The sequence below is a fragment of the Equus quagga genome, chromosome 9, assembly GCF_021613505.1.
Source record: "Equus quagga isolate Etosha38 chromosome 9, UCLA_HA_Equagga_1.0, whole genome shotgun sequence".
Lineage (NCBI taxonomy): Eukaryota > Metazoa > Chordata > Mammalia > Perissodactyla > Equidae > Equus > Equus quagga.
In genome coordinates this window covers 103,561,175-103,586,421 of record NC_060275.1, presented here as the reverse complement: position 1 = coordinate 103,586,421, position 25,247 = coordinate 103,561,175, and the positions used below count along the sequence as shown (strand labels likewise).

Sequence of the window (25,247 nt, the reverse complement as noted above, 5' to 3'; positions counted from 1 at the left end):
AGGATTAGAAAATAGAGGAGATGGCATGAGGATGAAAGCTCATTTATTTCCTCTTCCTTCAGAATTAGAACTTCGCCAGCTGGAAGAAGGGAGGAGATAAAGGTAGAGATTCTGTACAATGGGCCCTAGAGTGCTGTTTAACACTCTGCGCTCCTCCCAGGGTTTAGGGAAATCCTAGAATTAGACTGTTGTTTTTTCATGTGGAGAGTATGTGAGAGACTGCAAGCCTCAGAGAGAGCTCTGCATATAAATGGCTTTAGAGTTGCCATGGCTGAGAAAGGAACTAGTTAGATGTGCCTGAGGACCACCTAGAAGATACCCAAGCATCACAAGATTCTTGTGTTTCCCTGCACCCCAGGAAGGATATAAAAATGGCCAAGAATAAGCTGGAAAATCTAAAGTAGTCTGAGATCGGTTAAGGAGGTCAAGGAATAGATGGATTTTTAAGCAGATCCCATGGTAGGACTAAGAGTGTCAGCATTCACTGTTGTATATTAGCAGATTCACAATGCTAGAACAGTGCAGGTGCACTGTGGACACTTGGCAAGTCTTCAGATGAATGAGCGGCAGCTGGCAGTGCATGATAATGTTGACCTGAGCCAGATTAATTGCTACACTGCAGGAGGGGCAAGAGGCCAAAGGCAAGCATCCAGAACATGCCAAGTCATGCTGGGTTGGTATGGAAATAATCTGGGACTCAGGTAGCTCCTAGAGAAGAGAGGAGCATGAGAGAGCAACACTTGATTTGAAGTTAAATATTTAATTGATAATGTTCAGTTTCAGATGTGAGAATGTTATTTTGAATCTGCCCTTTTGCTTTCTTTGTTTTTGCTGAGGAATATTTGCCCTCAGCTAACATCTGCTGCCTATCTTCCTCTTTTTTTGCTTCAGGAAGATTAGCCCTGAGCTAATATATTTGCCAGTCTTCCTCTATTTTGTATGTGGGTCGCTGCTGCAACATGGTTGATGAATGGTATAGGGCCGAGCCCAGGATCTGAACCTGCAAACCCAGGCCACCAAAGTGGAGTGCACCAAACTTAACCACTAGGCCACAGGGCCAGCCCATGAATCTGTCCTTTTAAGGTTTATATAATCAGCACAAACAGATATCAGATATAATTTACTATAAATTCTAAGGATATAAAGAATGCTTTGTTCTACACACCAAAGTTACCTGTGTCTAATTAATATCTACACCATGAAAATTGGACTAGAACTTTACCCTCCAAGCCAACCTGAGCTTCTGACCCAGAGAAGGTTCTTTATGAAGTTCTATATAATGCCTTATTCCATGCTTTACACCCTAGTAATTTTTTAAAATTTTGCTTTCTATCCTAGAGATAAAGGTAGTTATCTTCATTTGGCAAAATATTTTGGTTAAATAATAAACATACATACATAAACTGATTCCACAGTGCCCAGCTATATATCCATTGCAGTGTAAATTTAAAGAGATGACTCGACAAATAGAGAATGTCTCTTTACTTTTGAGATTCTGGTAGCGAATTAATAAGTGAAAGGGAGTCAGCTGAACAGAGTTGATGGAAGAGGGAACCCCCGTAGCAGGTTTATATTCATTCTCACAGAGATGATACAGAATGCATTTACTGCAATCCTTTCCCTTTTCTGTGCTTTTAGATATTTTAGTGTGTTCTGTTCTAGAAGGAATGGTTAGAATTTTAGTGTGAGGAGATGTGAGAAGAGTGGAATAAGAATTGCTTCTAGCTGGCATTTTAAACAGAAAAAAACAAATCTGGAGGCCCTTTACTTTCTCTCTGTTTCTTTCCTGTCCTTTCTCTTTTCTTTCTTTCTTTCTTTCTTGAACTGGTTTTTGAGAACTATCATTCATCTAGTATATTATTAAAAGGTTATATAATGTCTGCAATAACCAGTAGGATGTAAAATGAATTGAGAAACCATTGCTGTAAATTGGATGTTTGTTATAAAAAATTTCATTGCAGCAAGTGCCACAAACTGCTATTACTTGAAAATTCCCTAGGGCTGGAACATACTTTTCTATTTTTGATGATGTTATTTATGTATTTCTAATTATAAATATCCATGAGGTATGAAATGGAAAATTAACTTTAATAAAAATATAATTTAATATAGATAGACAATCTTCCTTCTATCTAGATGTGTCATCTTGATAAAGAAAAACTGATTTACATGGTAAACTGAGGAGAGAGATACACAGACAAGGGGGAGAGAGAGAATGTGATCAATATTACAACCCACCTAAGAGTATAACGACGCACAGTAGGATTGCAATCAAAGCTCCAGTGCTGAGTCCTACAGGTAGAAAAATTGCTTCTACATTACAAGACAGGATGGTACCATCAGAGTCACATCGACAAACTCGAATAGTCATTGTGTTTGTGCTGCTCTGGACAGGATAACTGCTGTCTTCTATTACAACAGGGAGGAAATACAGTTCTTGCTGCCTGCGGCTGTATCCATTTCTTCGGGTTTCAATTCCAGCTGTGTTGTCTACAAAACATGACGTTTATGATAAGATGGTTACTACGAGCCGCACTTCACATCTTAAACTTGGTATCTGTTAAACAGTAGGAAGCGCTTCTCAAATCAGTAAAATGCATCCATATTTTAATTCTTTTATTATTATGAAAGCTGCCAAAATGTAATGAAATGTAATCAAAATAATCATTAGAGAAAGAAGAACCACTCATCTTGCCTGGTGTAAGAATTAAATTTTCTATTCAGAAAGAATATAAAACGGTTTACAAGACAAGAAGTGTGCTGTGTTCACCCATTTTTTTCTAAGATCAAAATCTCATTGGAAAAAAAAACTTCTGTGGATGTTTTCTTACATGACAGAAAAGCAAAGATTACAAAGCATGAATCTGTAAAATATCTTACCTAAGAACTTGTTCTTTAAAATATCACAAATATCAATTTACTATTTCAGATGAAAACTTGATTTTTAATTTTTTCCCAAGTCTATATCAATGTTCCCTATGCACTTTAACTTTTGCACATCAGTTAGTGTAAGAAAATGCAAAGAAAAAGTGTGTTAAAAATCGATTCATTAAAAATTTTAAACATTATGAATTATAATCATCACCACTTTCATATAGTTATAAAAGTAATTCATTTTAATTCTGTAAAAACCAACAACAGCAATAGTTATTTGGAATAATCCAAGGCAATAAAAATCTAAAATTTATATAAGTGCAATTAATAGTTCACTGAAAGTGTTATACTGCATTTATTTGTTCTTTAATTATTTTATTTCTATACATAGAGGTGGAAATTTTGTTTTATTCATAACACTACTTTATTTTTTTGCATCGAATAAAGTAAATCCTAGAAACATTTTGCAATTTTTAGAAATGTATTGATATTTAGTTTATTATAGTCATACATGGTACCCACTTTGGAATCAGGTAAAATAATTTTAGAAAAATATATTACTCACTAAAATACAAGTATGTCAGAAAAAGTTACTATCTCAATAATATTCCATGCATCTATGCATTTGTAGATTCTAATTTCAACAACTGAAAATTCTCTATCCCCCTTTCAATAGGAAGCATCAAGTTGAGAAAATTTTACATGATAAGATAGACTTTGGCACAGGAAGATTAATTTATTATTATATGGAGGGTATTTTTAAATTGAGAAACAAAATATTAAGATGCTAAATGTCTATTAAATATTTCCAATGAGAGTTAGTGATGCCAGGCACTTGTGGTGACAGTGGGAATGGAAAAATGGGGACCAGTTGAATTAACATCAACATCTTTAGCAATTGATGATTGAATACTTGAGTCTTGGAAAAAGGATTAAAATTTAAAATCTGGGTGAAAATGATTAATAGAATTAGAAATTTGGAAAAGCTGGTGTATTTGTACTTGGGGAGTGAGGGTTTGATATTCTTGAACACAAGTTGTGTCAAAAGGCAGCCTACCCTTTTTTAATGTTTATTTTCAACCCATTATTATTATTGATATATGACCATGTACAATTCATTGTGCTGTCCCTCATGGGAAAAATATATATATTAAACCTCATTTTCACCCTGAAAATGGTTTCTATTGATGAACGGATACATACAGACACATACAGACACACACAGAGACACACACACACACACAGGAATATTATTCAGCCATGAGAAAGAAGAAAATCCTGCATTTTGTGCTAACATGGATGAACCTGGAGGGTGTTATGCTAAGTGAAATAAGCCAAAGAAAGACAGACAAATACTGCACAGTATCACTTATATGTAGAATCTAAAAAAAAGTGAAACTCATAGAAAGAGAGAGTAGAAAAGTGGTCAGCAGGGCCTGGGGATGGGGAAATAGGGAGGTTGGTAATGGGTACAGACCCTCAGTTATAGATGAGTAAGGTCTGAGGTTCTAACGTATAACATGGTGACTATAGTTGATAACACTGTATTGTATAAGTGAAATTTAAGAGAGTAGAACTTATATGTTTTCACTAAAAAATGGGTAAATATGCAAGGGTTAAAAGATGCTTCTATCCACTTAAAAAAATTATGGTTACAATTAAAATACACCAAGATAAAACAGGGAATATGGTAAATGGCATATGAGAGGCAAATACATGTTCAGACTATGAGAAAACACTATGCTTTGGGGGAAGATGATCTGATTCATGTTATCATGATTAACCAGATATAGATTCTCCAGTAAAGACATGTGGTGGGAAATAGCCAATACTTAGGTTCCTGCATGATGTGACCATCTACCTCGTTTCCCAAGTTAATGATCTCGAGGTCTGAGTCTTCCTCTTCTCCATCATATTTACATATGGAATCCAGAGGATCTAGCATCAAGCCCAGTTAATTCTATCTCTATCGATTGATCTCCATTGTCGGCCATTACCCTAATCTAAGACTCTGTCACCCAATTTCCACAATAGCATCAATAGTCTTATGTTCCTCCACGGCCTTTTCCACACTGGATCCAAACTGATCTCCCTAAAATGCAAATCTGAACATATTATATTCTCTTGCATAAACCTTTCAAAGACTTCTCCAGTCATTGGATTTAAGTTATGCTCTCTTTAAATGGCTTAAAGAGAGGGTGACCATATGGTTCAGTTTGTCTTGGACAGCTCTATTTCATGTGTGCTGTTCCAATTAAAATTACTAATATTGTCCACTTCTGTCTTCAAAAGTGTTCTAGTTTTTATGATAAAATATAGTCTCTCTACTTATAAGGCCCTTCATATATGGGACCCGGTTTCATTTACAGCCATTCCTCACAATCCTCACATACAAAGCCTGTGTTCTTAATCTGTCTGTATCTAGGTTTATTCAAATAAGACAGGTACTAGGAAGTTACCTGTTTGTATGTACACATAATGTGCATGTGGAACAACTGATATATTTAAAACATGAAAAGCATTCAATTTCCCAGATAGCCTATTGTTTGCTTGACTCATTAAGGAACTGTCCACATTATAAACAGAAGTAATTTGCCTCGTTAGATACAGTCTATACAGGTTAAACATTTCACTTACTGCTAGCTATAGAATTTTGTATTTCACATATATGGATTTCCATATTTTATGAACTTCAGTGCTTTCAGGATAGCATTGATGTCCACCTTTGTGTCTTTTTACAAAGTTACACGATAAGAGGTAAATTTTCATGTGGTTAAACTTACTTCTGAAGTCACGGACTGTAAAATTTGGTTTGATGGCAGCTTCGGGCGATAATCTAAAGGAGAATTGCTGCCCAGCGGGTGAAAGATCTCGGTCTGCGGCGCTGACTATCTGAATTATCTGAAACAAAGTCGAGATGAAACTTGAAGTCAGCCATCAGTTTCATAGGGAACTTTGTAGACCAAGCTAATAAGTTTATTTAATGAAGCATGCAAGAAGACAGAAATGATGTTTTTAGGATTCATATCAGTGGGCCAATTATTTACACATAATTTTTATAAACAAATATATAAACAGTTACACTTAATAATGGCAAGTATGTTTATAGGGTATGGATTAATTCCAAGTCAATATTTGCATAACTAAAAGACTTAACAGCATTGAAAATTCTCACTAATAAGCAAAATTAAAATATACTTGCTTGCATTTTACATTAGATGAAATAAATGCTTTCTAACCTAAATATGAAAATGCTTACCGGAAACAAATCTCTGATTATTTAAAAGCCTTTACAATAGCAAAATTTTAGTATACCTATGTTTGTGAGAATGAATTTTATTTTCACAAATAAATAAAATGATGAAAAAGAGAGATACAAAGGATGTATATCTGTCTCTGTTGTTATGTTTTTTTTCTCCCAATGGGTAAGAATACAAAGCTTGTTTTTATAAAGTTTTCTAAAGAAGTAAATGCTATCAACCCTGTTTCAAAATTTTCCCTAATTTGCTCCAGGTTGTGTATCTAGTAGACAAAATTCTGATACTTCACTAAGATTTCCTTAAGAATTTGGAAATTAAAAATAACTTCTGAGAGCCAAACTATGAAACTGATCATTCACTATGTAGATAAGCAAATCAGAACGGCTTTGAGGCGTTTGCTTATTAACATATCCGATGGTTTTGCATCAGGAAGGATTTCAGGAAAGGAGTGTGGAAGAAGGTGAGCTCAGTGTGCTGGTCAGGTGACCACTCTCTTAGACTAAATTTGAATTTGCCAAAGAAAGATCTTACATTTCATTACTATACCCTGGTCCCAGTGGGCAAAACAGGCATCATGTGACCTTTGATTGATGTAACTAAACGTTTGATTAATTTACTACTACTTGTTTTGATTCCATGGTTAAAACTCAATCTATGACTATGATTTTCCCATATGGCTGTGTTTATGAGTACACACACACACTCTCACATACAAACATACTGGGACTTTGAGTGTCTGGTGCAGTATTAGAAATTTGTAACTTGACAAATTGGTCTTCTAATGAGAATTGCTGTTCCCTGGTTCAGTGCAAATCAGTCACATAGGATCTATTTACCCTTTAGAATTGTCATGGATGAGACTTTTGTTATTCAACATCAAAGGCCAGATCATGGAATGTGGCAATTTAGTCAAAGAATGACCATATAGGCCCTGTAAAACTTTACCTTTCTTTCACATAAACCTGTATGCTCAGATCACTATATCTCATCCATAAAATTTCTGTAAATTTTCGGAAGGGTTGCTTTGTCAAGTTTTGTTTTGATTTGCCTTTAACTACTATCAACTAGCATAGTCATTTACTAAATTAAAGGTATTTAACATCAAAACATATCAAGAATATAACTTTAGAATGAAGAAACATCCTTTAAAACGGCATACAGAAATGAAAATTTCTGTGTAAACTGGCACTTATCTGGAATTGACACTTGGAAGTCATTGCCCTAAGGAAAACAATTCCCATACTTCACTGATTCACCATATAAATCATTATTAATTTACATAGCATCATCTTTCTCTCTTTCCTCTTTCTTCTTTAGATAGATACATGATAAGTAGGTAGATAGATAGGTAGGCAGATAGATAACACTTATATACATATATGTTCAATTATAGTCCAAAAGAGATAAATAGACTATATGCATGTTCTTAGACAAGGCACAGAATGGCTGGGGACAAAGGCAGAAAATCCTCATATACTACACTCCCTGAAAACTCAAGAGACATTTCAATGTTATGCTTTGTACATAGATGTCGTCCAGTAGGACACCAAAAGCCCAACAGATATTTATTAGACAAAGAATCTCCAAGGTCCCCACAGATTCCTCACCTCATTGTCCAGATATAACAAAATCAAGTTATCTCTAGTAACTTCTACTATTCCTAAAGGTTTAAACTTTAATCTACTAGACAAATATAGAAGCGTTAAATGGAGTTCTGTTTCCAAAAGGCTTTCATTTAGTGCATTACAAGATTGTAATTGATATGAAATAATGTCCCTAAAACCTAAAAAATAAAAGATTGGCTTTTGGGGGTGTTGTGGAGGGATCTGGAAAGTGGACAATAGCTAGGCTGTGGAATTTTGGTAAAACTCTTATAATTTTCCAAATAACCAAATCAGGTTGCTTATTTGTGTAAACATTTATGCAGCATCTACTATTTCAGACACTAAAGGAGGCACTGCGTTCATCGCATATAAATTGTTGTTACATTTAAGGTGGTAAAACACTAAAACTTTGTTTAAATGCATTCCTGTGTCTATTCAAAATTAAGAATGAAAATTTATCACTTTGGAAAATATGACTAAGTCATGTTCTAATAAAATTAATACTTTCTCCAAATTATCAAAATAGCTATCAAAATGCCACATACAGCTATTGAGCACTTGAAATGGAGCTAGTGTGAATGAGAACACTGATTTATTGATTTTTAATTTAATTTTAATTTAATAGCTATGTGGCTAGTGGACATCACAAGATTAGAACTATGGGATGAATGTTCCACAGAGCAGTAGAAAACGTTTGAATTGAAACAAATACTAAAGATCAAAGAATGACCTTTCCAAATAAAGATACCATTTCAAATATTAAGATTTTTTCAAATAAGAATTAAAACTTCAAATTTCCTTAAATGAGTAGATATGCTATTTAAAGGTGATTGAAATGTACAGCAAACCAAAGCATACTGACATATTTTTCCTTTGGAAACTAGATGCAGAATATTGGATTAGTCATATTTTTATTTCATGACACACTCTCATCATTTACTCATGCCTGATTCTTACTATATTATATTATATTATATTACATTATTCATTCATTTATAACAGCGTAGAAAAAAACTGGCTACCCACCACTGCCCACATAATATCTATGATTTTGACAGTAACTTTCCTTAACTATGTGGTCTCCCATCATGACATCTCCCCACAAGAACCTCCCCTTAGCAATGCTAACTAAACAAGGAAAATGTAATCCAGATATTTTGAATAATCTGGATGTTCTTTCAGGGCCACCATAGAAAAAAGCTTTATATTTTTCATTGGCTTAAAAGTTTTTCTGTACCCCTTCATAAAAGCATGTGTACAAAGCAAGAAATACTCTAGAAGAATGCTCTCTAAAATTGTTTGCTTAGTGGGTTTATAGTCACAAGTTCATTAGAAATTCCACAGTAAAGAGTGGAAAACAGCAGAATCTGCAATTTTAGACTTTTTAGTTACACAAGGAATATTCACTAGGTCATCATCACTTTATCTCCTATGGTATTACTTCTATATCCATCTATGTACTATTAATTGTTTATTAACTCTTATAGTTTCTTTTATGAAGACATATAATCCAGAAAAATAATATATATATTTTAGTATATTATATATTATATATATATGGTCTCATAACCGAAAACACATGCAGATAGTGGGTCTTTTCCCACTCTTAATTAACAATATTGATAAGATACCTGTCCTGGTTTGGCATTTTCACACACAGCTGTCTCATATGGCACAGATATTTCTGGAGGAAATTCATTGACGTCTAGCACATTAATCAATATGTTGACTTTGCTAGTTAATAATGGATTACCTGTTGAAAACATAAAAAGAGAAAAGACAATTACAAAACCTGATCAGTTATTGCTTTTATATTAAAAAGTCTTAAAACTTTTTAAAAATCAGTTTTTATGTAGAATCCAAACGATCCTTTCTTTGCGGCAAACTCAGAGGTGTTGCTTCAAATATAAACGACAAAGGACGAATAAGAGTGGCATCAGTGTTTCCCTGTCAGAACACAAGCGGGGCACTAGCCCAGCATTTATCTCTGAAAATCGTCAGCAAAGTTAAGGCCAACCATTTAGCTGGCATTTTATCACTGTGTAGCCATCATACCAGGGTTAGTTTACAGAAACAATCTTCACCAAGGGTGACATTTTTCACTGAATAAAACATGTTTTTCTATGTTGTGTCTATATCTAAAATTTTATTGGGGAGAATCATCTGCACATTTAAACAACTCTCTCAAAATGATTCCTCCTAAAAAGAAAGATGATAAATTACAAGGAGAATGAAAGAGAGAGGGCTTTTCATAAATGGAAATTAAAAAAACAGATTTAAGAAAGTAGAAGAGATAGGTTATGGAAAGCTAGAATACACCCTGAAATTACTTGATGGTGATAAGAAAGGAAAAATAAACAAGGCTTGCTTTCTACAGTATCAAAAGGAATGCTGATTTGAAAAAAAACGTATCTGACAAAATCCCATCATAAGTTTTAGCCTCAGCTATCCCAAATTGTTGAAGGAATCTTGCTCAGAGTCACACAACTAGAGGAATGGGGAGTTAAGTTTCACACCCAGGACTATGGAAAGACAAATACCATGTTCATTCCACCACGTCTTCTCTATTAGTTGGTTTATGCATTAAACTCCTCATGCCTGCAGTGCCACTGAAGGTTGTTAATATTTGTATTTTAGATCTCTATCTGGATTCTTTGAAAGAATGCATACAAAATCTTACCCCATGAATGATTCTACCAAGTCTACAATACCCTGTTGTACTAAAATTTATTAAAAAATAAACAGCACTGTAAGCAGTCGCTTAAGAGATGTCACATAATCACATATGACACAGTAAAATCCATCATTGTGTACCAGGACAGACATTGATACATGGTATATTTTTTAATATGGGAGGGGTTTATAGAAGATGTGTGAGTAATCTTGGAGAAGTATGCAGAAAATACCTGCTAAGAAAAATTAATACTGGTCACAAGGCATTATGTTATTTGATAGAAAAGGAGTTTTCACAAGTTATTTAACCTTTCTCCAACTCAGTTTTTTCATATGAAACACACGATATTAACAGACTCTAATCCATAGGTTTGTTGTATTAAATGAAATGACGGTTGCAAAATGTTAGGTCACTTTTAGTAAATTATCATTACTCTTATTACCACTTGCACTTTGTGGAGATTATCTAGCTTGCTTCTGTTATTGGTATTAATTACTCATACAGCATAAAATGTAGATAAAATACAACAATTTGGTTAAACTAGGTTCACTTTTCTAAACAAACTGGAAATTATCAAAAATAACAACAAAAATTAATGCCTAATATTTTATAATGCTTACAATGTATCTATATTCTGAGATACATTATGTAGATTAACTCATTTAGGGTTCACAGCAACTCTGATATAGACACTATTGTTATTCCCAACAATAGACAATTAATTCATATTAGACAGAGAAGCTTAGTAAACGCACGTGAATAACTTAACCTATTAAACTTCTGTACAACATAAAAATCAGTTTCTGCTTTCTATTTTACTTAGCACATAAGGTACAAGTCCCAAGGCCATATGAAAAGAATTTTGTTTTTATTTCTCCAGAATTTCAGTTTTATCTTATTAAATTAGTGTGAGGATGGGATGTCTTCCAAAGGAGATGAGACTTCTCCCACAATTATATTCACAATACAGATTTACCTTCATAATGTATAAATACATTATTAAAATTAATTTAAGCCAATTTTTTACATGTAAGAAATTCCCTTATGGTAGTTTTAAATTATTTATCCTCCTGCAACATCTATTTCAACAACTGTTCCAATGAGTAATATGTCACAAAAACTAACCACTATTGCAACATCTTATTATTAAAAGTGTTTCTCAAAGGTATGCTTCGGTATTTTAGCTAAGAAAAATATTTGTTGTGTGAGATTTTCCCGTGCACCATAGGATTTGCAGAATTACTGAAAATTAAATGCTATTAGTCATCATTTTGGCAATTATAAAATAAATTCCCAAACAAAGATAGAGGAAAAACTATAACAATATCAAAAACAGCATGTTCTTGTTGTCAAAAATGAGTGATAAGCTTATGGGTTTCGTTATATTGTTCTCTCTTCTATTGTATATGTGTAAAACTTTTCATAATTAAAGGTTTAAGAATGTCACCTTGTGTTTTTAAATGCCAGCTAGGGAAACAGTAACATCTCTGTTTAAGAGCTACGGTACTCAAGTAAGCACTGAACTTTTCACAAAAGAATAAAATTCATTAGAGTAATACAGAGTTTTTTTCATTTATGTATATAATTCACTAAATTATGTGAAAAAGTAATGATCTATTTCTTTTCTGATTTATCTAATCTTTATTTGGGACAGCAATAGTGAAATTTGTTTAAGCTTGATTCAGCATAAGCGTTATTATACACCTTTTGCCATGTAGTTATCACTGACTACTTAGAAAGCAAATTCATATATGAACTTAGTAAGTATTGAATAACAAAAATCTTACACAATTAATTACTGTTTGTAGTATTCAAACCATTTAAACTCCAGTTTTCATTGATCCATGTTGCTTATATTTAATAACCAGCTTATTAAGGGCTCATATAAGATAATAAAGAAGTAATTCTATTTTTATCCCTCATGCCTTCAAAAATGTTTGTTAGATCTTCTTTTCCTATCCCTTGTTAATATCTCAGGTAGCTCCATAGCTTTCTGAGTCAATTTGAGTGAGAACTGCCTTATTATTAGCATTTTAAAGTATAGCTTGAACTAAGAAATATAAGGTAAATCCCAAATTATGAAAATCAGGAATGAAGGAGAAATCATCACTCTTTATCAAAATGAATTAAAATATTATGAGATAATATTGTAAATTACTTTATGCCAAAAATGTAGTCCACATAGATGAGCTGGACAAATTCCTAGAAAGACACAAATTACCAAAGACGATCTCAAAAAGAAATAGAAAGTCTTAATAGACCCAAAACAAGTGAAGAAAATGAAACTGTAATTAAAAATCTCCCCACCAAGAAAAATTCATACCCACGTGGTTTCACTGGGGAATTCTATCAAGTAAAGACCACATCATATCAAGACTTCACAAAGTCTTTCAGAAAATAGAGGAGGAAATATTTACCAACTCATTCTACTTATCCTGATAACAAAGCCAATCAAAACCATCACAGGAAAACAAAAGCAAGGACTAATATCACTCATGAACACAGACACAAAAATTCTTTAACAAAATATTAGTAAATCAATTTCAGAAGTATATTACAAAGCTAACACACAATGACCAAATGACATTTATTCTAGGGGTGCAAGTTTAATGTCCAAGAATAATCAATGTAATGCAACATATTAATAGAAGAAAGAACAAACAAATCACATGGCTATCTCAATAGGCTCAGAATTAGCAATTGACAAAATCCTACATCCATTCATGATAAAAAAAAAAAAAACTTCAAAAAATAATGAATAGAAGGAATCGAAGGCAACATTTTCAATCTGCCATAGTCTATATACAAGAAATCTATAGCTAACATCATACTCAATGGTGAAAGACTCAATGTTTTCTCTTTAGTAATAGGCACAGAGCAAGAACGTACAGTCTTCTGCTCTTGTCACTTACATTCAACATCATTCTTGAGGATTTATTCAGTGCAATGAAATGAAAATAATTTTTTTAAAAAAGTATCTAGATTGGAAAGAAAGAAACTACATCTCTTCCAAAATATGACCCTGTAAGTAGGAAGTCCTAAAAAAATCCACGAAGAATCAAACAGATTTAATAAAGGAGTACATCAAGGCCATGGGATAAGACAGGAATATGAAAACTAGCAATTGCATACTTAATATACTAGCAAAGAACAAACTTAAAATGAAACTGAGAAAAATGATTCAATTCACAATAAAATGAAAGGTAAGAAAATATTATGGGGGCCGGCCCCATGGCTGAATGGTTAAGTTTGCATGCTCCACTGTGGTAGTCTAGGGTTTCACTGGTTCGGATCCTGGGGGCAGACACGGTACCGCTCATCAGGCCATGTTGAGGCGGCATCCCACATGCCACAACTAGAAGAACCCACAACTAAAAATATACAACTATGTGCTGGGGGATTTGTGGAGAAAATAAAAAGAAAATATTTATGAATAAATTTAGCAAAATAAATGCAAGACTTGTAAACTGAAATTCACAAATCATTGCTCAAAGAAATAAAATAGATTGATTGCTGATGGAAAGGATTACTAGTGGAAATATAAAATTATATAGTCACTCTGGAAAATAGGTTGCCACTTTTTAAAAATAGTAAACACGATCTTATAACCCATCAATTCCCCTTCGAAGTATCTATCCAAGAGAATAAAATAAATGTCCACACAAAAACCTGTACATATATGTACATGGGCGTATTATTTGTATAGTCCAAAAACTGGAAACAATTCAGATGTCTACCTTTGGGTGAATACTTAAACATTATGTGGCAATATTCATACAATAAAAATTTCTTCAACAATGAAAAGGAACAAAATACTGACATGCTACAACAACATGAATGAACCTCAAATATATTATGCTTTTTTGATGAGAAAAGAAGACTGACATTGCTCCTTAATTGGAGCTTGATTAGCTGCAGAAAGAAAAGGTTTCAGTGTCTTTGGGTTTCTGAAGTCCAAGAGCCTTCAGAAGATTCTAGTCCCCAGCTGTCAAGTCTTCCAGACTTCCTAGAGCAGATATTAAGCCATTCCTTTCAAATGAATCCTTTTAGAATTCCTGACTCAGAAATTCTTTGATAATTTGTTATGCAGTAATAGATAACTAATCCTGGTAATAAAAAATATTAAAATATATATTAAAATGAAAGAAGGATATTCACTAGGGGTTGTAGCTGGGATGGACCATGAAGTGCCCAATGGCAGTAGCCACAATGGGAAAAGCAGGCCCCCCTCCCAGTGGCCATGCAGAAACTTTGCCCCAGTGGCCTGTCGCTGGGGGTTGAGCTGCCACTTTATTTACTAAGGGAAGGTGCCCCAGGTCTGGAGATACTTCCAATAAGGCTTCTGCTTCCATGGAGATCAATGCAGCTATCAGTACCCACAGCCCCACAGCCACCTAGAGTGGAGTTGCCACCATGCAGAGCCACATGTCATCCTGCTCTGACCCACAGGGATTCCCAGTCCACCTACCTTCCCTCTGTGGCTGTAGCTTGGGGTGGGCCACGGTCTGCTGGGGCATGGAGCCTAGCCTAGAGGGGTTGGCCAGCAAGGCCAAGGAGGTTGGTGGCAGTTCCTGGAAGTCCCTGTCTCCATCAACTGCTGACCAGGTTCACAGCTACACCCAGGAGTCTCAGCCCAAGTCAGACCCTGCCCAGGAGATTGTGGCCCCACTTCAGAACCTGGACCTTGAGACGGAGCAGGACAGTCAGGATGTCATGTGTGGCATGTGCATGGACAAGATGTGGGATAAGCCAGAGGCTGAGAGAATCTTTAGCATCCGGTCCAACTAAACCTGTGCCCAATGTCTGGACTGCCTGTGCACATGGTCAGAAAAGCCAACAGAATGTCTTGTTAGATGTAATCAAGGCCTGTCCCCCACGCTGTGTCCATTCCAGCTACATTGTCTCCCACAAATTAGCAACGGGGCTGAGAAGGAGTAACTCATCAGGAACTTCAAGGCTCAGAGCAGCCAGATTCCATGCCATTTCTTCATGAGGGAGAATGGCTGCTGTCCTTTCAAGTTGCACTCCATTTACCTCCACCAGCTCCCAGCTCAAGGCCCTGAGTTCTGGTCCTGCCTGGCCTGAGAGTGTGCAGCTGGCCTCTGGGAGTGAGGTGCTGGGCACGACAGTGTTTCTAGAGGGCACCAAATCAGAGGACAAAGTGATCTTCATGAACTGTGCCCTGACCATGGCCTTCAGGGGTTTAGAATTCTGAGTGGATCCCAACAATTCTTACCACGGCCTCCTGTGACCAGGATCAATATGTGGGGGAGGAGGCTGAGGGGCGGGAGTGTTCGGTGGTAGGTCTTTTCCCTTTTCTGGCTTGATGGGAGATGAAAGTAGGAAGCCTTCCACCCTCATGGAGAAGTGACATAGCTGGGGAACATGGAGAGAGTGGAAAGACTCTTGGGGAAGAGGAAGGGTTCTCACCCTCTTGTCAGGGCCTTGGGTTTTGACTTTGCTCTTTTGTAGAAGGATTCTGAAAGAAAACCAATAAAATGCACCTAAGGCATCAAAGAAAAAAAGGAAGGAAGACTGGTGTTTCTCCCCGAGTTGATGCTTTTTTAGCTGGAATCATCTGAAGTTTCATTTATTCATATGTCTGGTGCTTGGTGCTGGCGGTTTGCTAGAAGTCTAGCTGGAGGTATAGACAAGAACACTCCTGCATGGTCACTTTGTGTAGACTATGCTTCCTCACAGCATGGTGGGTATAGTTCAAAGGCAAGAATTTCAAGAATGAGAGAAAGCCAGACAAACTGTTGCCTTTATGACCTAACACAGTCACATAGGAATACATCTCCTCTTTGTTAGTCAAGGCAGTCACGAGCCTATTTCCAGTATAAGGGAAGGGAAGGTAGACTCCACTTCTTGATAGAAGGAATGTCAACCTCATTGTCAGAAGAACATGTAGGATGGGATAGACACAAAGGTGTGGTTATCTTTGGAACTTGTAACCAGAGATCTCTTTTACAAATGGGTTCTCTAGTATACAACATTGTAAACCTTTGATAAATACTAAAAAAAATGAAATTTTAAACCTGAAAATTGTTAAACTTATTGTCCTCATGCCATCCTTCTTGGTGCTAAGGGGTTTCATGGGCTCAAAGAGGAGTCACTGGCTTTATCTGCAGTTCTCTTTATGTAGTATATCAGGATTCCACATAAGATTTAATTTGATAGAGTGTCCTGTGGATCTACAAAGTTTGAATTTACAGATCTATAAATACTCGTTTATAGGTGAGAAAACTTTGGCATAATCTTGCCCCATAATTTGTGTCAGAGCCAAGACTGGAATCCAAGTCTCTTTACTATACTTTTCACTGCCTAGGATATACATCAACTAACTCAAAGAGCAAGAAGACACTTCCTGAGATCTGCCCACGTAAATGATGATCACTGACTTTCAATGAGTCACGCTTACACTGCCATCTAGCCATCAAGCTGAGCAGAAGCCCAGTTTACATTAGAGGGTCAAGGTTTTTTTTTAATTATATATTAAATACTCAATAAATACTGGCCAAATGATAGAACGTTTTCAAGAACCAAATGAGAAGTGTAATTGAAGTGTTTTGAAAACAGTGAAGTACTAACACCAGGTTCTTAGTACGTTAAAATACACCGGAGCTATTAGGCTTCCTTATTTAAAAATGGCTGCTTTTGAATAACTATAGGAGTTATTCAATTTTGTGAATGCGTACTAAATTGCAACTACAATAACTTCAAGAATGGAATCTTAGCTTTTTATGCCAAAAAAAGTGAATGATAGTGCAAACTGATCAAGATATAGTGAATAAATAACACAGGCTTTCTTTGTCTTTTCTCTTTAAATCAGTTCACTTTTAAATTACAAGTTAAGATAAACCATATCTAACAGTAGTTCTGTTCAGTCACAGTAGTATGATCTGTAGGTAGACTGAGAAATCCATAAAGAGGATTTAATTATTAGTATATAACTATGCTAAAGTCAAAGATTGCCTTCAATGCTGCTGGTGACAAAATCTGATCTCCAAAGAAAAAGAAATCTTTAAAAATACTACCAATCAATTTATGTTTCCAATGAAAACAGTAGGGGAAACCTATCATTGATTTCAAATATTTGCAATAACATATAGCCTTAGACATTCTTAGTTCTTTGAGAGCAGGAGCTGTCATATTCATCTTTAAACCTCCAGAGATTAACACAGTGCCTAGTACATGTTAGCAATTTTAATACCAGTGAATAAATATACTTTCAAAAATAGACTGAATGGAAAAGCAAAGGTGGATTAGACACAGCTGATATCACAGGAAACTTGGTGGATCACGACCCACTGACATGAGAGTCAACATATTTTCTTTGAATTCACCCATGGTCACCAAGACAACTTTAGATGCCATTTCACTTTATGGTAAGCAATCTATAATTTAAAAAATTCTTCTCAAGTGACTTCCTTTAACATAATCACAGCAAGATTAAATAAGTATTTTGATGGCCGGTAAAAATCCATTATTGATTTAATTAAAAAAGATGGGATTTGGGACCAGCCCAGCAGCATAATGGTTAAGTTCACACATGTTGCTTCCGTGGTCTGAGGTTCGTGGGTTCGGATCCTGAGGGCAGACCTACACACCACTCATCAAGCCATGCTGAGGCGGCATCCCACATACAAAATAGAGGAAGATCGGCACAGATATTAGCTCAGGGAAAATCTTCCTCAAGCAAAAAGAGGAAGATTAGTCACCAATGTTGGCTCATGGCCAATCTTCCTCACCCCCCCCCGAAAAAAGAGGTGATTTTTATATAAGTAGATGATAGATGTCAGTCAGTAAACAATCAAATTTCTGAAAAAATATAATAAGCTATTAATATTCTATGATTATACTTTATTTTCTATTCATTATAATCAACCGTCACAGAAGCAATGAGAATATAATGCACAAAATTCAAAGCTATGTTTTATCCACTACTCTTTCCTTTCCCCTACACTCTTCATCAAATTAGTTGACTAAAATGTTGTTTCTATCACTTAAATATCTCTCTGTCACTTCTACTCATTAGAAGTTTGTTCTCCCATCTTTCTGTTTGTCTCTTTGCCTATCCGTTAAATGGTTTAAGTGCACATCATTGACCCACTTCTCTTCTCATCTTTCATACTCACATACTTATTATAATCTATATGTAGATTAATCCCAAATTTATTTATCAAACCTAAATCCCTCTCCTGATTTCTTGATCAGTATACACAATGACTACGTGACTACTTGTATAAGTCTCCAGAATATCAGATTCAACCTGTTCAAAACTGAAGGCAGAATTTTTGCCCACTACCACTGTTTCTGTTTCTCTATTTTCTACCTGAGTTTATGGTACCACCAGCCTCCCTGCTGTCTATCTAGAAACCTGTCCATTAAGGGTGACTCCTCATTCATGTCATTCCCACATCCAATCAATATCAATTCTCATAATTTTCACCTATAAACTTTCTCTCAAATATCCTCATTTCTTTTCATCATCCCTGCCACTACTCTATAAATCATCAGAGTTTATTTCTTAGATTACTGCAAAATTTTTCTACCATTGTCCAGCCTGTTTTCCTCTAACTGTTTCATAATTCTGCAGCTAGCATATATTTTCAAAAATACTAGTCAAATCTAGTTCTGTCTTTGATTATCTCTCTCCAATGATAACCTATTTACTGCAGGATAAAACCAAAACCTCATAATATGCTGGGGAAAAAAAACACCTTATTTCTCTTTATTATTGCGAGAGGATGAGTAGGAAGAGATAAGAATGGAAAGAGAAAGACAGACAGACAGACAAAGACAGACCGACATAGAGATACAGAGAATGAGAGAGACAGAGAGATGAGTTTAGCCCTTTATTCACCCTTAATTTCTATTTTCTCTTATTTTGAAAAGCTTCATATTCCTTTGTGCATCTTGGGCTTTCTCCCACTCCTAGAGGTTGGCATGTTCCATTTCCATCACCTACAACACTTTTTTACTCTCCTTTACGTTCTTGTGGAGGATTTTCATCATATCTTTCCGTGTGCTCCCACAAGGCCCTGTTTCTTTGCTTAGTTTCTGTGTTAACATTATAGCATGGTACTATTTTTTTTCAAATGTACATCATTATATTTCAATTTCTGTGTAGATTACATCATGTTCACCATCCAGAGACTAATTATAATCCACTACTACACACGTGTCTAATCACCCCTTTTGTGCTCCTCCTGCCCCACTTCCCCTCTGGTAACCACCAATCCAATCTGTCTCTATGTGATTGTTCATTGTTGTTTTTATCTTCCATTTATGAGTGAGATCATACAGTATTTGACTTTCTCCCTCTGACTTATTTCACTTAGCATAATACCCACAAGCTCCATCCATGTTGTCACAAATGGCCAGATAGCATTGTTTTATGGTGACTGAGTAGTATTCTATTGTGTATATGTACCACATCTTCTTTATCCATTTGTCCTCTGATAGGCACCTACGTTACTTCCAAGTCTTGGCTTTTGTGACTAATGCTGCAATGAAAATAGAGGCGCATGTATCTTTAAGCATTCATACTTTCATGTTCTTTGGATAAATACCCAGCAGTGGAATAGCTGGATCATACGGTAGTTCTATTCCTAATTTTCTGAGGAAACGCCATACTGTTTTCCATAGTGGCCACACCAGTTTGCACTCCCACCAGCAGTGTACAAGGGTTCCCTTCTCTCTACATCCTAACCAACACTTGTTGTTTCCTGTCTCGTTAATTATAGCCATTGAGACAGGAGTGAGGTGATGTCTCACTGTAGTTTTGATTTGCATTTCCCTGAAAGTTAGTGACACTGAACATCTTTTCCTGTGCCTGTTTGCCATCCATTTGTTTAGTTTTTCTATTGTTTCCCTTGCCCAGTCAGACAGGGTACTTGAAAATATGCTGCTAAGACTGATATTGAAGAGTGTACTGTCTATGTTTTCTTCTAGAATTTTTATGGTTTCAGGTCTCACATTCAAGTCTTTAATACATTTTGAGCTTATTTTCATGTATGGTGTAAGATAATGGTCTACTTTCATTCTTTTGCATGTGATTGTCCAGTTTTCCCAACTCCATTTATTGAAGAGACTTTCCTTTCTCTATTGTACGTTCTTGGCTCCTTTGTTGAAAATTAGCTGTCCACAGACATATGGGTTTATTTCTGGATTCTCAATTCTGTTCCATTGATCTGTGTGTCTGCTTTTATGTCAATACCGACAGCATGGTGTTCTTATTGCCAGTTTATCATGTGGAAGCCCATTAGACTATAGCTTCTCTGAGGAAAATATTTTTTCTTTGTAAACTTTATGTCCTGAACATGAAGGATGGTGTTTACCATATACCAAGGAGTAAAGAAATGAATGAGTAGTAAAATATTCCTGTTACATTTACATTCATGATAAATACAAATTTCTTGAAAAAATAATAAATAAAACTTTTGATATAAAATTGTTCACCTAAGATATAACATATATTTCAAACAGTGCAAAGCTACTCAATTTACTCATTAATTATGTACATATGCATATGTTTCAGAGAGTGTGATAGACCATGAGCATCAAAGATGTATAAGATAAGTCCTTGATACTAAGAAGTTTTACTTGAGAGGATCACAATACAAATAGATGAAATACAATATAGTGTATGATGTCAATAAAACAATATTTTCCATGTAAAAATGTTTCCTATCTTTGAATTCCATTTTTGGCACATTATATTAAAAGGAATTTTCTTTGTATATCTAAATATAACTTTTTTGTCCAAATTTCAACTTTTAGCTGAAAAGCTCATCATGCAGTTTTAATTTCCTGAGAAAATCAGATACTAATTAAGAAAAACAAATAAGCCTGGCATTATTGTTGTGTATGTGATTTTGATGGAGCAATTATAGTGATTTAAAGTACTCCTAAGCAGTTTGATTATGGTAGTGTACCCATAAGCAGTTGAAAGTTTAAAATAAAATATAAGCTATTACAACACTAATTTGGATTCCATTATATTTACACAGCATATAACGGGGAGAAAGATGGTATCATTTCTAAATTAAGGATTATGGTGGTGTTAATTATTATTATTTCTAGGTATGTGATACATTGTAAGGCTTTATACAATTGTGTGAACATTTATAAGGGATTCTCTCTTCAAAGTGTTACTCTTACAAGTACTACTGAAATGCTGCCAATACTAGTATAAATCAAACTTACCTTTCTTTAAGAATACAAAATAGTTTCATACAGTTACTTGGGAAAAAGAAAGAAAATTATAAAATTGTGGATAAACTACCTAGACTCATAAATGTAAAGTAAGACATCCATGAAAAGTAAGAGAAAGGCAATTACTTGGGCAGGAGTGAAGAAAAAATGACTTCAATCCAGAATTGAAACCAATGGTTACATTTAGTCCTCAAAAGTGAACTATATTCTTTCTAAATACATGATAATTGATTCCACTGTTCTGTTTCCCAAAATCTATGTTCATCTTTAGGACACTGGAGAGATTGGCATGTTGGTTCCAAAATCAGTGTCCATTAGAATGACCTAGGGAGCTTGTTTAAAAAGGAGATTTCTTGGCAATACTCTCAGAAATTCTGATTCAATATGTTTTGAAAATGACAGGTCCAAGAATCTGTCCGTCGAAAACTGTCCCAGGTGATTCTGAAGCAGGTTATCATAGCCGAGAAGCTGAGGAAGAGTATTACAGAAGAAAGGGCCAACTCAAGCGAGCCTATTCTCAATTAGTGTGCGTAGAAATAATAAGTCCTCTTTGAAAAAAAGACCGGCCAAACTCGGGAGGAATGTCTGCTGCTCAGACACTGCAGAGAATCCAGACTCACCCTTGTCTCTTGATCTTGGTGAGGCTAATCATAGTCACCCAGGTGGACAAATGTAAGGCAGTCAGTGCTGGCTTATAGGAATGCAGGGCCAGAGCATAACTACCTTCCACGCTCACTAGAATGGACAAGATGGAGAAGTGATATATGCCTCAGGATGCATGTTAAGCTGGGGCTACACAGTAGAAACAACAGGAATGAGGGTAGGCTCACAAACCCACCTAAAAATCTTTGCAATTTCTCAATGAGGCATTTAAGGCTCTGTTTGACAAAAACTCAGTATTCTTTTCTTTTTTTTATTGAGATATAATTGATATATTATATTAGTTTCAGGTGTACAAGATAATGATTTGATATTTGTATATACTGTGAAGTGGTTGTCAGAAGCAGGGGGTGAGGTGTGGGTGAAGAAGGTGAAGGGGGTCAAAAGGTACAAACTTCCATCTGTAACGGAAGTCCTGGGGATGTAATGTAGAACATGGTGACCATAGTTAACAATACTGTATTGTGTATTTGAAAGTAGCTAAGAGAGTAGATCTCAGTAGATTCCCTTCTGAATGCATTTTCTCTATTTCCCTGTACGCACCCTTGACACACACTGTACCAACCTATCTGCAATGTCTGATCTCATCATGAACTTTGATACCTCTATGCCTTTGCTAAAGATGTTTCCTCAACCTAGAATACGCTCCTCACCTCCCTTACAATATTCTTTTCATCTTTCAAAGACTCAACTCAATTCAAATGACATACTATGTTTATTCCTTCCCAAATAATTATTTTAATGATTTTCTTTCTTACAGCACTTTGTTTTTTGGTTGTGTACTTAAGGAATTCAGCCAGATTGTATTTCTCTCAGCATTTTCAGTGCCTAGTGGCCAGCTAATATGGTCTCTAAACTTTCTTCATTTTTAGAGTGACCTGACTGATTGCTAAGAACCACATATGTTAGGGAACCTTCTAATAATCTCCACTCCCAATAATCCCCACTTCCGGATATCCATATGAGTTACCTTCACATAACTCCCTGCCCTTAAGTGTAGTTTGGATCTAGTGACTTGCTTCTGCTGAATAGAATGTGGCAGAAGTGATACCAGGGATGTCAGAAATGGAATCTCATCACTTTTGCAGGGGAGTGGGATTCTAATCAAACACGCCAAATATCATGCCCTCATTGACTTCTCCCACTCCCCCTTCTGGTCTGTCTTCTCCTCTGCTATGGCTGGGGCAGAACCAGCAGCAGGAGATGCAGATCTCGGTGTGGCGAAGGCCACAGCCCATTGCTGGGCATGCTGGCCAGCTTGCTGATACCCTGGGCAATGACATCTTCAATATTTTTTTCTGTTCAGCTCACTGATGACCTTGATGAGCTGGTCGTCGGTCCACCTCAATGCCTATGCCGTCCAGGATCTTCTTGATGTCCTTGGCACTAGGGAAGGCATTGCCCCCGAGGGTGGCCAGCATGTAGGAGATGACATAGTGTATGTAGACAGAATCTTTCAACATACAGGTAAATTATCAAAAAGGATCCTTCACAACAAACTCTTTAAGAACTTTTGTTGCAGCTTGAGACTGATGTAGTAATACATACTTACTGGGTCTAGATGGAAATCTACCTAACTTCACCACTGTCATGCACATAATATTGTGCACACATTTCCCTATTCTCATATTTTGTCTCTGTATTTTATTTCTAAAATTCAAATTCATTATAGAATTTTCATAGGTAAGCAGTCTAACAAGATTAAATATAGATAGACAGATAGATAGACTTCAAGGCTAACAATAATTTTGATTCAATTATATGTACATTGCAAATGTATATATAATTTTTTACTATACTGTACCTTAATCTTGTATGTATATGTCAACCCCCTTGAGTAGTTTTACTACTGATTTATTTAAAATAAGTAGAGTGAAGCATAGAGAAGTGAGTAGTTATCCCTGTGGAATTATGTTTTTGGGTAAGATAGAGTCTAGGATTCCAATCTTAGCTTGGTCGTCATTCGCTGTGTGGCACAGGGCCACAAACAAAATGTCTCTGAGTTTCCATTTCCTCACTCCTAAATGTGGACGATAATACTCACCTTGACTTAATGTGAGTAAAACTATTAGAAGAGTTTAGTTTATTAGTTTATATTATTGCTTACTATTAGTCAAAAAAATTAGTTACTTTCTTCTTATTTGATCTAAGAACATCATTTCATGGCTAACTATTTGGCTTACAGGCAGATGAACTCCTTCAGAAAATTCTATTACAAAATCTATTTCTTTCTGTTTAAATCCTTCATCACTTAATGACCACACACTGGTCAGTCATAACCTTTTTCAAGTCCCACCTGGAGGTTATATGAGAGTACATTTAAATCTGAAGTCCCTGGAATTCAGCATAATTTGCATAGTTATACCTTACCAAAATTCTCTATTTTGGTCAATTTCTAACTACTCCTAAACTTTAAAATGCTTAAGAACAGACTTCAGGTCAGTTTCTTTTTAACTCACAACAAATAGTGCTTTGCACACAAATAATATTCTATACAAGTTTATAAAAACAAATGTATGAATTTACTTTGTGCCTGAAGTATGGATAGTAACCTCAGAGTCTGATTTTTCTGTACATGTGAAGATGGTATCACTTGAATTACTCTGAAGAGACATTATGATAAAATAGTTCTATAGACCAAATACCCTTAAAAACTAATTGCTAAACAATTTAATCTCAACTTATAATGATACATTCACATTGAAAATTTTCCCCAAATATAGCACGTAGTAAGTCAATTCTCCAATTTTTGACCAGTTCCACAATGAATGAAAGCAATCCATTGCCATTTGGATAACCATATGACCAAGAAAAGATTTGTCTCTGGTATCATCTGTTTATTTTATAATTATATAAAATATATTTTAGGACTTTAATGCAGTTATTTTTAGTTATCTGTGCCTAATGATATTTGTTATAATAACACAAAAACACAGAAAAAAAAATAGAAACATT

The 25,247-nt window shown here is 35.3% G+C and overlaps 1 protein-coding gene across 1 annotated transcript in view; it reads right to left on the bottom strand.

Moving 5' to 3' along the window:
- The window catches only part of CDH12 (cadherin 12), a 273,039-nt gene that overhangs the window by 1,418 nt on the left and 246,374 nt on the right, over positions 1-25,247 (bottom strand). Inside the window, exons 8-10 of the mRNA XM_046672150.1 lie at positions 9,370-9,491; positions 5,658-5,775; positions 2,239-2,490 (exon numbers count right to left, since the gene is read on the bottom strand). Of these exons, the coding sequence (XP_046528106.1) occupies positions 2,239-2,490; positions 5,658-5,775; positions 9,370-9,491 (492 nt within the window). The remainder of the gene's footprint in view (positions 1-2,238; positions 2,491-5,657; positions 5,776-9,369; positions 9,492-25,247) is intronic.